The 14,810-nt window shown below is 48.6% G+C and overlaps 1 protein-coding gene across 1 annotated transcript; it reads right to left on the bottom strand.

Annotated features, from left to right (window-relative positions):
- Positions 1–3,227: 3,227 nt before the first annotated feature.
- CLDN1 (claudin 1) lies at positions 3,228–14,605 on the bottom strand. Its single transcript, XM_050902343.1, has 4 exons — positions 14,302–14,605; positions 6,373–6,537; positions 5,791–5,875; positions 3,228–5,286 (listed from the first exon to the last, which is right to left on the bottom strand). The coding sequence occupies exons 1-4, from the start codon at positions 14,522–14,524 to the stop codon at positions 5,124–5,126; spliced, it is 636 nt and encodes a 211-aa protein (XP_050758300.1). The 5' UTR covers positions 14,525–14,605; the 3' UTR covers positions 3,228–5,123.
- Positions 14,606–14,810: the final 205 nt, after the last annotated feature.

Raw genomic sequence — 14,810 nt, 5'->3', positions numbered from 1 at the left:
AAAGGAGTGTTTTTTCCCTTTCTGCTCAGTGATGCAGATGCCATAGCGTGCAGGACTTCTGCGGGAACTGCAGACAGGGTCAAAAGCAATGTGCCATAGAAGAGCAAGCTCCTTGTCACAGGCTGAGCTTCTAGAAGAAGGGAAATGGCAGCCAGGCAAATTAAGGAGCCAGTAGGATTAGAGGAATGAAGAGTCTAATAAATGGGCATAATGAGGAAATCCTTGCAATGCTGTTCGTGTTGCAATCAAAGGGCCAGTTTGGAAAGTCCAGGTCAGTTGCCCAGTTGGATGCAAAGCCTCAGCTGAAACACGTGGTTGTTGTGAGTCTGTGGTTGGTGGGGTAAACTGCAGCACCCTCTGAAAAATGAGTGCACCTGGACCAGGTCTGTGATGAGCAATCCTATCTCTGCTCTGTGTGACACCAGCCGTCTCCTCTGCCAGTTGGTGGGTACTAAGGCGGTGCGCAAACAATGTCGCAGGGGAGAAATCCTAATGGCATACATGCACACATGGGTGCTACTTGCTGGCAGGACTGTTTGGCCACCTGAGAGGTCTTACATTGCACGATTTGACTGCAGCCCTGCCACTGTACAAAGAGCTGACTCTGTGGGATGCCTCTTCAGATAGAGACAGGTGTAAGACCCTGGAACATGGTGCTGCTACTTTTGGCATCTTTTAGATATCCTTTGTGAAAACACAGACAATTTTACATCACTGTCAATTCATTGGCTGCCCTGGAGTTATTCCATATGTCTCCATGCTCAGGACAAAGGCTTGAGCTCTTTCAGTTTGGTTACTCATCTAGATTTGTAAATCTGCTACATTTGAGCATCTTCAGGAAGCTACTGGCATTTCTGGGGTTTGCTTTTAAGCAGAAGTGCTGCATTAACTTCTTTCCCTCAGTAATACCATTATTTCTGCTTCTGCCTTATATTAAAAAAATTCTGAGCTTGTATTAATATTTCACAAACATTTCTTATCACCAGCTGTCACTAGCTCTACTGGTTATTTCTGGGATCCCCATTGTCAGAGAGTTTTCCAGTGCTTTAATACACTACATATATGTGCTCAGAGCAGTACAGAAAACAAAGGCAGATTTATTATAAGAAGCTCATGTGTAAATCAGAAGCTGAATCTGATAGAGGCATTAGCACAGACAGTTTCTTAAAATTATGGAGTTGAAGAAGCCAAGAAATCCAACAGGCTGATGCTATTCCAAAACCATCTTGAGCTCTCTTACTACTCTGAAATATCTAAGCAATATAAATGAGCGTGTAATTCCCACTGACAGTGAAGTTCCCTGCATAGCATACACAGCTCTGGCACCATGTGAATAATAAATATGGGGTGGAAGAAGATGCCAAGAAGCAGTCAAAGTTCCCATTGTCTGTACAGACAAATGCCATAATTTCATTGCAAGATGGCTTTAGCAGCAGGAATGTCAGTCACATGCAAGGATTGAAATCCAGTGGGAAACTCTCCCCCAACTTTCAACCCATGTTACTCCTTTTCTATGAAACCTACAGCACAGATGGCCAAAGGGATGTAGAAAACATGGCTACAAAGAATTGCATGATCACGCATGAAACGCAGGAGAAAAGGGTTGGAAAGTTCCCTCCCAAGCAGGGTGAAGGGAGAGTTCTCCTAACTGGTCCAGGGTCATCTTTTGGGACATCAGCCCTCCAAGTTCCTGTCCCCATCCCTGGGTAGTAAGAGAGGAGGGCGCTGCCCCTTGTCACCACTGGACCGGAATTAGGATCATAAACCATATGAGATTATGTTTACCCCCAAACTTCACCCTTGGCTTTCCAACCAGCCTGCTGGCAATCCACAAGCCCTAGCCAAATGAAAGTTTGGCTATGAATTTTGTCAAATTAGAAGTATGGCAAACAAACAAGCTAGCCTCTGGCTGTTTCCTCTGTGCCAGTCTCACACACAGATCAGTCTCCCCCAGTGGCCTATTTTTGCAAGCAGCTGAGAAGTCCTACTGACCATTTTATAGGTGGGATTGCTTTCCTTCCCTGTTCTTCTGCCCAGGACCTTATTTCTGCTCAGGGAACTTCAGAGTGGAACTTGCAAAAGTCCTTGGAGAGGGAGTGAGCATGAAAACATGGGAAAAAATTAATCTCAATAGAAATCCTTGACTAATTGACAGGTTGGAATAAGAATGACCATAGACCCCAAACTATGCCAGGCAACCAGTCTGCTCCAGGCACTGCAAGCTCACTCAGCCAGCCACATGCCTGGCTGTTTTGCTCTGCCAGCTTTACAAGGCCTAATTAGGTCTATTCCTTTTGTTCGTAATTACAAAAGCAAGCAGCCCTTGGAGAGAGAGGAAATAGAGGAGGCAGCTCCTTGACTGACCTTAAGAAAATGTTTTAAATAAAGTTTGCCTCTCAGATGTACTCGAAAATACAAAAGGGATGAACACAAGAGCCCTGGTGAATGGAAAAAGGTTTCCAGGCCAGGCAGAAGCAAGGGTGATAGAGCCTTGGTACCCTGGGGAGGCATCAGTGCCAGTTAGACAACACCATCTCCAGCTGGAACCATTCTCTACCTGGCCTGCAAAAATGTACACCTGACTGGTTGTGCTCATTGTCACAGGTAGGAGAAGCACAATACCCTCCCAGAGGGGCTTGAAAGTGAGATGGATCCTCCCAGGGCCCATCTCTTCATGATCCTGTTAACCCAGAAACGTCAAGGAATTGCACATAAGGGTTTTTAAGAGACACATATAGATCAGCAGATCTCTTCCTGGAGGCAGAGCATCTCATGCAGAGTGCCACAGCTTGCACATACCCTACCCTGGATAAAGCTACGGAGAGCAAAGCACTGCTGAAACACAGAGCATCTCTCCCAGAAGCACCTTGGCTCCACACCCCATCCCCTTCCCCATTCCTGCAGCTCCCACTCCCCTGCAAGGGGGCCATCTGCCTTCCCCCTGCCCCCTCCTGCTCCACCCAGGGTGCAGCCTGCCTTGCCGAGGAGTAGACCTTCTGGTTCCTGGGCTGCAATCGTAGCAGATTACTAGGTGAGTTTCTGCCAGAGGCCACAACTGCCTGACTCACTGCAGAAGATCTGTCTCCACCTATGTCTGCTATAGATACACAGAGCTAAACAAGATTCACACCACTGGCAGGCAGGCTGCCAAAAGCCCAGGCCCCCCTCTTCTCTTCCATGCACACTGTCCAAGTTCAGCTCAAAAACAAGAAAGTAATGCAGTCTGATTTTCCTTAAAAAAGTCCATTTATTGAAATTGTTTAAACGCTTTATACAAGTTCCCAATACAAGCGTCTGCTCCCTGGCTCAGGGTTAATGCAAATACAAAAGCACAGACTTCAGCAGCTCTTTAATGTGACCTGAGCTGCCACCTCCTAAGATGAGGTCTCATGAGGCAGCTGCTGTGCACAGGCAATTCCCCATGGAGAAGTGGAAGCCACATGACCCAGCTCCAAGTACAGGCCAACATCAACTCAAGCCTGAAGCAAATGCTCTGGTTGGTTTCTTTTAGTAATTTTGATTTATGTTGCAGAGTCAGGTCAAACAGATGTACAAGGCTTATACAAGCCACCAACACCATGGTTGTACATACCTCAGCCCCAGAGACTCTCCCTGTCTACAGAAGGAAATCAAGAAATCTGATGCCTCTGAACACATACACAATTATAAAGCCTGGTCAGAAGCAACCAGTTTCCTTCTGTAGAAAAAGGTTGAACTTTGGAGAACTGGTACCATCCTTCTAGGAATTATGAGACTTGACTCCAGCCAACTTCAGACAGTGTTAAGTCAAACACCAAGTGACTTTGATGAGTTGCATTTTTTTTTAGATATGACTTAATATGCAAGGATGGCTTTATCTTTAAAACGCTAGTTTCTTCCTCTTTGGTGAGCTTGGATTAAAAGAAAATGCCATAATCTTTGGGTCAGTTTCCTTGGAATTTGCCTTCATATCACTGAAAGTGTTTACAGGAAAAAAGACAGGATCAAATGGCAGCATGTGAGGTATCCTTGGGGAAACATCAGGGAGCGGCAGTGCATTCAGTTTGGTTTAACACATTTAGCTGCATACAGCAAACTGAGATCAGTAACTAAGCCCACATGAGAAAGACTCGAGGAAAGAGGAAAATGTGTGTGTATGTTAAAAGGTGGCCTGTAACACACACAAGAGGATAAAGCTTCAAGCTCGGTTAGGTACTAGGGTAGGAACATGGAGAAACAATCACTGGCAGCACCCGCTGTCTAAGATGAGCAGCAGCAACAGCCCCACCAGAGACACCCAGTGAAAACAGAAGGCCATCTGTTTTTTTTTTTAGCTCCTCCCTGGCACCAGAGAAACCTGCAGCTGCTTTGGGAGTCTGCTAACCTCTGTAGTCACAATTTTGCAGCCTTTTGCTCAGATACAGTCAACTTAGAAGATTTTGTCAAAAGAGTGACAATATACACTTAAGCCAAGCCACCTTACACTGCATCTTCTGTTGGCCAACAGCATGAGACGGACAGTTACAGGTTTCAATTTGTTAAGTCACAGCAATTTAATTGTGTCTGACCCTTTGTCATGCCAATCTGCACAGAAAGGAGGGTGCTGAAGATGACGCCAATAAGATGGTACAAGAGCATTTTAGATCTCTTCAAACATTCCTACATGTAAAGTCTTTTCCCTAAAATTATGTTTCCCCTTAAGCTATTGGCTTCATCACTTTGTATATAATATATGTTCTTTTAATTTCTACACACACCACACTGGGCTCTAACTTAATGGGATATGGGACTGAATTGTTACCATCTATTTTTTTAAAAAAACAACTAAAAAAAGCACCAACATCCATCTAAAAAAACAGTATCATTTTTCCCTTTTACTCCCAAATACTAAACTTAACCCAAGCTTGGAGGTTTCATCTTTCCAGTGGCAATACCTATGAACCTAGGCTAGCCTTCCTCCATGGGCTGGGAGAGAAAGGAGAAGTTATGTCCAGTAGCAAAGAGGATTACAAAAATATACACATTTTTGGGGAGAAGAGGAAGGCAGAACCTAGAATCTGAACTCTGCTCAGGACAGTGGCATTGTAGTGTCCTCTCCAAAACGCTTTCACTACCAGTGCTGGTGGCTCCTCTTCTTTGTTTCATTATACATAATCCTTCCCTGTGGAGGGGGCATTTTTTGGATAGCCTCGGGCAGGTGGATATGAAGTTTCTCTCCGTGGACAGGAGCAGCAGAGGAAGGCTCCCCCCAGAATGGCCAGAGAAGCAGCCGCCCAGCCTATGAAGAGAGCTGATCCAAACTCAAATCTGGGGGAGAAAGAAGGAAGGAAGTGAATACTACAAGTAATGCCTCTGGATTACAGTGTTAGCATGTTCACACAAAGCAGAAGGGAGCTGAAATTGGGATGGAAGTGGCTTCCTGCAAGGCAGCAGTTTAGAGCAGCCTGAGATTCAGCTAACCCTCAAAGCCCAGAGCTTTGTACACTGGGTTAGTCCAGTCTGTCAGCTCACCCTGCACAGCAGCAGCAGGGCCAAGCTCTGTGCAAACAAGCCTTAAGCATTTAGTGGAGGAAAGACACAGAAGTCCCAGCAGTTAGGTCTCTGGCAGTGATGCTGCCTTAAAACAAAGCCAAGACTTAAGAGCCACATGGATTATGAGATCTGGTCCTAATGCTCTTTCTGCACAGTTTGAAGCAAACCCAGCTAGCTCAGGAAAATTCCCTTCTTTGTTTTGAGCCACTGCTACTCAAAACTAAGCCCTGTGACCATTTGTCATGCTATGCTATAGTGTTATATCAAATGGGTCAGTACCTGGTGTTGACAGGGGTGAAAGGGTCATAAAAGGCCCGAGCCACTCTGTTGCCGTACCACGACGTGGCCACCAGTGCTGCCAAACCTGCACGTGAAGGGAACACAATGTCATGACTTAAGAAAAAACAGTCAACAAAATCACTGTGAAAATAAGTGCGTAGCAGAACCAGCATCTGGAGTGATGCTGAGCTGCTGCTACCCTGGGAAGTTCTGAGCTGTTACTTAGTGCTGGCTGGGAGAGAAATTAAGGAAGGATTTGAGGTCACCCACAGTTACATTGCACCAAAAGCAGGACTGCTGACAACCTTTCACTGAAGCAGGGTGACAGGTCAAACTCAGCTCTGCTAACAGAGATGGAAGGCATGCAGTTCATATAGAAAGTATAATGCTAGTGCCAAGAGACCCATTTGATGCCTCAGATAGCCAGCAGCTACTGTGCCAAAGTCCGCTAGGGAATTCCCAGCCCAAAATGCTGTTGGAGCAATGACAGCAAGCCCTCCCCCGTCCTCTCACATCCTATACAAGATGAATGCCATTTAGGAAATGGCACATTTAACACTAAGCACTCTGTATGTTACCAACCTGCAATGATGAAGATCACCCCACCGAAGACAGCCATCCGCATCTTCTTCACCTGGTCATCTTCCATGCACTTCATGCATTTCATGCCAGTCACAGCAACAAATACAGCAACAAGGCCCAGGAGTATTGCAGCCACCATCAAAGCCCGAGTGGCCTGCAGACTGCCTAGAAAACATTAGGATTGAGTTACCACAAAGAAAGCTCAAGATACAAATGGGAATTCAAGTTACTGGGCTCAGTAATCATGCGTCAAAATACTCTGCTCCCTGTTACACAGGATACAACCAAGCAAGACATTCCTTTTTAGCTTTAAGCTCCCAGAAACTGTCATGCATCAGGATCAGAGGACTCTCAGCCTCTTCTAAAATGCATGGCAAACAAGGGCATGCAGCTTTTTGCAGGAAGTGACCTGCGAATCACCCTCAGACATCTTTTGTTCCTTGATCATTTGAATCCCAATTGGAAGGACATATCTGTTTATCAAAAGAAGTATTCAGATTTAGGCTCTACCTTGACAAAGCATTTAGGCACGTGTTTTAATATGAATAGTACCATACATATGAATAGTCCCACAGCAGACAGCAAGGCCCCTTTATTGCTCAACACTTCCAAAACCTGTCTTTTATACAAATACCTCAGTGCCGATTTAGATTTTTTTTGTGCTAAATCCTCAGTTTGAGTCCCAGAGGGCACAAAAATACAATTGCAACAGAAATAGGATTTTCCTAGCCAAGTGAAAAATAGGGGTTTTTCTTCTACCTAAAATATTTAGCTTATTAGACTCCAAGATATTAAAATGTTTTAAGAGCCTCTTGTGCTTTTGACCCATGTACAGTTTTAGCAAAGTATCACCAGAATCTGTTCCCAAGTCTGGAGCTCACCCCTCAGAAAGCACACTGACTGCATTCTGCTAGAGCTCGGCAAAGCACTTCAAGCTTGGACAACTGCAGTTGCAAGATTTAAGCCTACAACAGAGCACCTGCAAACTCATCAGTCAGCACTCAACACTGGTATGGTGAACCCATCAGAGCCTGTGCTACAACAACGGGCTCTTTGGCTCAACCTGAAACACAGACAGGAGTTCAGATCCGATACTGGCCAGAAGGGTAGCACAGCCGCACACCCATCCTCTGCAGCTTCTTTACCACACTTTGCCCCATGGCACTGCTTGTGCAGGAAAATTCTTGAGACCCACACCAACAACAGGCTATCAGGCTCTAGTTCTGCTTTAAAACAGATCTGGATCGGCCTCTACACACACAACGTTATTGTTCTCTAAACAGATTATGAAACCAGTTAAAACCAATACAATAAAAAGGCAATATTCAGAGCAGTAGGAAGTGACACACTTTCATAAGAAGAGTCTTGGCTTTCTTGTGAAAAATCCCACAATCAGCCTGGCTAAATATAATCTCTCACTTCCTTCAAAGGGAAAAAGATGACACACCACCACACTGCCCAGCTGTTAATCAAAACCCATCTGCTGCATTGATTGCAGAAACCCATTTACAAAGCCATTTATCACTTCAGCTTAAATCACAACAGAAGTAGCCAAGCGCATTTTTAAGATATTTATCTCCAATGTCAGAGATTGCACACACCAAAAAATTTCTAGCTTACAAAAGTTACACCAGTTTTTAGAAAGACTTCAGCTGACAGGTTACCACCCAGACAACCAATTCAGCTGCCATACATTTAAGGCTAAGTTGTGCATTACAGCAGCAGCTCTGGAGAGGCCAATGGCTGAACACTAGCTCATACTTTGCATGGGAAAGGACATTTTCTGCAAAGGTAGCAAATCTGTTTTATCAAGTCTACAGTAAGTCAAGGTTAGTCTTGCTGCAGAAGAAATTACTTTATAGGAAGGGGTTCTGAAACAGTTCTTTCATGAAGCTGAAAATGGGAAATGTTCTCTCAAACAACTAGGAAACTAGTTATAAGGGTGGGAAGAGACCTCTCACCTTCAAATACGTTACTAAGGGGCAAACACAGAAAGATGCTTGAAAGTTTCTATGACCTCAGAAGACCTGGCTATGAAACCTGCTAAAATCTCAAGATGTACAAGTATTAACTGGCTGCACACCACAACAGCTTTGCAGAAGCAGCTGAACAAAAAGCAGCATTGTGAGCATTTCCCAGGGCCTCCTGCTTTCAGTGGCAGACCCTGAAGAGACATCTCCTGGTGTCCTCACCCCTCCCTTATGCATGGCTCCATGGCATAAGAGGACAGAAGCATTTAGGAAGCTTCCAGTACGACACAAAAACGGGTTGGAGCATTTGCAGAAGAGACTGTCCCTTTATCCCAAGAATTTTTAACGTGACATGACTGTATTAGCCAACCATCCTCCCCTCTGCCTGGCCTGGCTGCCCTGTGCTCATAGCACGCGCTGGGAGACAGCGCTTTTGTCTTCCTACCACTTTTGCAATGTGTGCATTGACTGCAGTTAATCATCATACAAGCTATTAGTTATTATGTACACATTAACAACCACGTTGTCAATGGAAGCTGCACGTCCAGAGGCTGAGAAAGCTAGTTTAATAATAGTTCTGTTGTTCACATGGGCCTTTCCAGGTGCTTTAAAAATCCCAAATAATATAATATTGTCTTAACCCGCTAAACAGGACTGGCTACCGACAAGCTGAGTACTCTACAGCAGTTTAACTTTACAACTTCTATCATATTAAAGAGAAACAGGATTTTTCCACACTCCTCGCTGCTGCAATTGTCTCACTAATGGGAACTGGTAACACAATGCTTGTAGCCTCCCACATGATATAGCATGGCTGTCTGGAAAGCCCAGGCAGTCTCAGGAGCCCTTGGGGGGGGGGGGGGGGGGAAAGCAGCAAGTACTGAAGAACAAAGGTTTAAAACTATTGAGGATGGTTAATAACAAATGTGAATTCTGCAAGCCATAAATACTGTATAAGTCTACAAAAATGACACAGCAGCTCACACCTGTTTCACATGAAACCCACTTTTTTTAAAACATGCTAACAAACAGTTCTGACTTAGTGGGTTTGGACACAAACTACATGATGCAGTTTATCTGAAGCCTACATAAGACTTTTTCCTTCCCACAACTATCATTACCTGACACAGAAGTAATTGCTGGCAACTGCTTAGTTATAAAAAAACAAAAGGACTTCACCAGCATATGTTTGAGGTTATTTTTCTGTCATCACATTTCCTTATTTATTCTGTTTATGTTATCTACATTATAGAAAAGCTGTTGGGAAAGTGCCATGGGATTTTTGTAATACCTGTTTGCAATGCAAAATTGCTGTAATGGCTCTGTGTGCAGATTATTTTCTGATAGGGATGCTCATTGACTGCCTTGTTTGTATTTAAACTATAGACTTCTCCTTCCCTTCCCATGGGCCTCCATGCAACCAAGTGCTGACAGAACACAGGTGACACAGATGCTGTGCAGCGCCCTCTAACCTCTGCAAGGGAAGTTCCCCAGGAGTTACAAGCACCCCTGTAGTGTAGGAAGCATGCTACACCATCCACCTCCAAGAGAAGTCAGCAGCCTTCAAAGCCTTCCCACTGGCGTTTCATGAAAGCTGAATCTCCTGGAAGGAGTGGGATCTGAGATCCTGCTGTTCTGCCCTGCCAGCATGTGAAAGTTACCTTTGGGCAGCAGGCAAAGGAATGAAGATCTGAGCAAGCTTCAGAGGTAGCCAGCAAACATCTCTCACACTTTGCAGTCATTCTGGCTGGACCCAAAAGCCTACTAATGGCTTGGAGGCTTTCAACCCCCTTACCAGCCCCTTCAAAGACCCTGCATACCCATCACCATCAGATATTCCAGTCGGGACTCCTTCAAAACACCTCCCCACAAGTCCAGAAGATTGTACAGAGGAATCCGGGCAGGATGCAGACTCAGACAGGGTCATGTTTCTTGCCAAAATGGGAAGGCTGAGAAGTCCTTACTGCCACGTCCAGTGCAAAAGAGGCAAGTTCAGTAGGTGACAGTGGCCTCGTACTCTGCCTACCCAAATGCAAATAAGGTTCAATGCCCTCCTGCAGTCACGCAAACAGCAGAGAAAGCTTGCTGGTAAGACAGGCAACACAGTACCACCATTTCCAGATTCCTGTTCAGAGGAGACCTGGGTAGCCTGTTTTTCCATGAAGCCTGGAAATTCCCTTAGCAAGGGATTTAGTAACACATAGTAACACTAGCTACTAAAGCTGCTTAGAAGCTGCTTGTAGAGCAATAAAGCCAGTGTACTGCAACAGACTCCCATCCCCTCTTGCAGACACAATACAGCACTGCACAGGAACAGCCTCGGTGGCATTCCAAGTAACTCTCTACCTTCTCAAAGCACAGCACAAGCTGAGACTGTTTTATCACTCCATCATGATTTTTCATGAGGAAGGAACAGGGATTGAGAAACATGGGAGCAAATTAACCCTTAACCCACATGAAAGCACAGACACCAGCAGGTTCTACCTGCTTACTCCAGATCTAGAGATAGAGAGGTGACAAACTATTTGGACACATTTGTCCCTCATCCTATAGCTTTGTCCCTCCCTGGGCCACCCTCCAAACTCCCCCACCATCATGACAGAGCAGCAGTAACCTAAGCATGAACCCTTCATTCCCCCCACCCATCCTCTTCCCCAGCTCTTGGAACAGACTCAGGCAGGGTGCTAAAGATGTAGGAGGGAAGATTTCACGTTTCAGTGATGCTGTTTGACCCAGAGGGCATCCAAACCCTTGTTTATTTTCTGGGCTAGGGCACAAAGGCTTATTGTGGATGTACTAGGTTTGGTGATGAAGTGGTAGATGAGTCTCAGCTTGTCTCAAGCACAGAACCTCTCCCAGCAAAACCAAACAGGGCAATCAGTATCTTCAGCCAAAACAGCCTAGACAGGACCCAGAACAACCTCTGCTCTGAAGAGGAGTGTGGTTAGGTGCGGCTGAAAACTTCCAGAGACAGGTACCAGGAGCCCTTCTCCCTCCTGTCTGAGACCAACCCCCCGAGACCCCGGAGGAGCACAAAGCTCAGCTAAGCTCCATGGACAATGCTGGAGGGCTACAAGAATAATGCTGAGGCTGTGCAACAAAGCCTTGTTGCAAGGGTGGCTTTTGTTGCCTCTATGTCTGCATGTGGCCACGCACTGCTTTTCACGTAAGCCAGCAAAACGCAGCCTTTCTATTGCCTGAATAGGAGCACTGACATAAGCCCTCAGCTGAACACAGCTGCGGGAGAAGTGCCAGCATGGGTGCACTCCAGCAGTGTGGCCACACGGGAAGCTGGAGGCCCCTCAGTTGGCTAACGGTGCTTATGAGCTTGTGCCAACCCCATCTCTGACATGCAGCATCAGTCCAAGCAGCCAAACACTGACACATCTAGAGGAATGGCAATAGCTACCAGACATGCAAAAGCTGGCTGGCAAAGCTTTCCAGCATTCCCACAACCATGAATTACCGCAGGTGCGAGGCGGCTCAGTCCTTTCTACGGGGACAAAGTAATTACAGATCTAAGCCTCTCCCATCAGTGCATGAGGCTCTGACATGTGGCTCAGAGCATTCAGGGCATGCGAAGCTCTGGCAGGAAAGCGTGGCCAAGCAGAAGTTTTTCTGCCCACAGAGCTGTACCACCTTCACGATGACATGAATGACTGCAGTAAGGGAGCTCTTACTGCACAGCTGCACCTGTCCCAGGGTGCGGCTGTTGAATGGGGTATAAATGGTTTTTTTTTCACACCTCCACCCAAAGCAGCACTGCTGGTCCCTGCCCAAGCCTATGTAGCTGTAAGACCTTGAAGGGAGACCAGGCAGGAAAAACAGCAGAGAACGTGTATGCCCGTAGGCATGATCTGCTTTCAAGCGGTAAAGGCACAACCTAAGCAAGCTGGGGTACTGAAAGAACAAGGAGTCCTTTAGCCAGCCCTCACTGACCTTCCCAACGAGGAAAACATCCCCTGCGATTCCTACATTTCTTGGGCTTCCTGGGAATTTTCAGGCAAGCGTGCCCTGCAGGGCCAGGGGCTCTGTAAGAGCACAAAAGGCCACTAATACCTCAGCCTCGGTCCCTGGCACCTCACACCTCCCTCCCCCGTAGCCCTGGAAGAGAAGAGCCCTTATTGTTTGCAGAACAAAGGTGAGGGGAGCAGCTGGTTTTCAGCGCTCAGCAATGAATGGGCCAGGTCTGGAGGTCCTAGGGCAGGTTTTTAGGAGTCTGTTCAAGCCAGGCTCCGCATCTGATTCTGCAGGCAGGTCTCATTTACAGCACAATGGGCTGCAGCCACACAGCCCCCGAGGCAAGTTTACCTTTCGCAACCCACCCAGGGGATGGCTGGAGATTCCTCAGCACTGCCGGCATCTTCACCCCCCATCCTCAGTGCGAGATAAGAGGCTTGAAGCTAAGCTTATACATAATTACTACTCAAACCACCCCAGACTGTGTGCTTAGCCCAGCCCCGATTATCCACAGCCCTGCACCCTGTTAGTGCTAAGTGGGTGCACCGCACTGCTGAAGGGAGTAATTTGCACCTCTGCCAGCTGCAGGGCCCACGGGTGTTCGGGGCAAGGGAGCAGGAGTGATTGATGTGGGCTGGCAATGAAGGTGGGGCCTGGGGTGTCCGGCTCTCCTGCGTGACACACAGGAAGGGTTGGCGGCAATCTAACTCGGGGATACTCCCAATGGTCCCCGGTTTACGTGAAACTGCCTGCCCATTCCTTTGGGAAAGAGAAGGTGACCAAGGTGGCAATTATTTTATTAATTAGGGAGGGAGAGGGATGAAGGTGTTCCGGGACACTACTGGACTCGGGATGAGGGGAGGGATATTGAGAAAGGATGATTTTTTTTTTTTTAACCCCTTTGGGTGCCAGCGTAAGTTATATGCTCCAGCGCTGTAGAAACAGCCCTCACTGGGGCTCCAGCTCGGCTTGACCGCCCCGAATGACACCCCAGCAAGCCAAGCTGCAGTTCCTGCATGCTTGAGATGGCTTCGTCGTCCCAAGACGAGAGACCTAGAGATTATCTTGATGTACCGGTCTGCCTAAAAACTACAGGCAGTGCTACCTGGGCTAAAGTCCAGCTCACCTGCCAGCCCTTTGCTTAAAAGCCCCACGGGAGTAGCAGCGACTTTCCCAGAGAACAAAAGACCAAAACAGTCAAACGCAAAAAGAAAAGGATCCGTGCTCGAAAAGCCCACTTCAGCACCGCTGACGAACTTTGCTTCCTGCTGAGCCGTGCTCAACGAAGGCAGTCCCTGTCTGAACTTCTACACCCAAAAGCTCTTGTTCGCAATCACGGCGCCTTCCCGCACACACGTGGAGGATCTGACCCTTCCCCTCCCGGGACGTTTTTCTGGAGGACGGGAAGCCGGCGTGCGGGTACGGGGCTACGGGACGGCTCCGGCTCCCCTCCCGGTGCTGCCCCGCCGAGCCCCCCGCCCGAGGAGGCGGTACTGCCGCGGGATGCGCTTCAGCAGCCGCCGCAGAGCCCCGGCTGCCCCGAAGGACAGTCACCGGGGGAGTCACCCTCAGCCCCGGCCGGGACAGCCACCGAGGGAACCCCAAGACACACGCATCCGAGCCCCGACGGGATGAGGAGCCACTAAAAAGATGGGTGACCCCGAGCCCCGCACCTTCAACCCCGAAGGGTCACGCAGCGTAGTTCCAACAGGACAGAGACCTCGAGACTCGACAGCACCGGCACCCCCAGCGGGACAGGCACTGGGCGGAGGGGGGGCACGACAGGACTGGCAGCCCCGGTCCCAGTACTTCAGTCCGAGCCCCGACGCGATCGGCACCGGCACTGCCCGGCTCCCCGGGCATACACAATACGGGACCGGTACCCTCAGCCTCGACCGGAGAGGCATTGGGGCGGAGGGGATGACCCCGACGGGACGGATACGCCCCAGCCCCAACAGGACGGGCACCCCAACACCCGCACCCCCCAGCCCCAACTTACTCTCCAGCTTGAGCAGCGAGTCATACACCTTGCACTGGATCTGCCCCGTGCTCTGCATGGCGCACGACATCCATAGCCCCTCGTAGAGCGCCTGGGCCGTGACAATGTTGTCCCCCGCGTAGGATGCCATCTTCCACTGGGGCATGGCGGTGCTGATGATGATGCCGATCCAGCCCAGGAAGGCCAGCACGAAGCCCAGGAGCTGCAGGCCCCCGCTGGCCATGTCTGCGCGGACCCGGGCCGGGGAGAGCGCGGGGGGGGGCGGCGGGAAACCCTGCTCCGCGCCGGCGGAGGGTCGCTGCGAGGGGAAGCGAGAGCGCGCAACCAGCTTCACGCACCGCACTGCCGCCCGCGCACCGCCCCGCGCAGCTTTTAAAGCCGCGCAAAGGGCGCCCCCTGGCGGCCGCGCCCCCGCCCCGCCCCGCGGGGTTTTCCGCGGCGGGACGCGGCCCCTCGCACCCCTCCGCCTTCCTCCGCGGTGAAACCGGGGGAGCCGCCCGGGCTGCTGC

Source organism: Gymnogyps californianus, chromosome 10 (assembly GCF_018139145.2).
Source record: "Gymnogyps californianus isolate 813 chromosome 10, ASM1813914v2, whole genome shotgun sequence".
Lineage (NCBI taxonomy): Eukaryota > Metazoa > Chordata > Aves > Accipitriformes > Cathartidae > Gymnogyps > Gymnogyps californianus.
This window is presented reverse-complemented; position numbering and strand designations above follow the sequence as displayed.

Bases quoted from the DNA above. Each gene is read 5' to 3' on its own strand.
- CLDN1 (XM_050902343.1), bottom strand. From the start codon at position 14,524: ATGGCCAGCGGGGGCCTGCAGCTCCTGGGCTTCGTGCTGGCCTTCCTG. The intron at 6,538-14,301 runs GTAAGTTGGGGC...AATGTTTTCTAG, and splicing joins CTCGCTGCTCAAGCTGGAGA to GCAGTCTGCAGGCCACTCGG. The intron at 5,876-6,372 runs GTTGGTAACATA...CTTCACGTGCAG, and splicing joins GGTGATCTTCATCATTGCAG to GTTTGGCAGCACTGGTGGCC.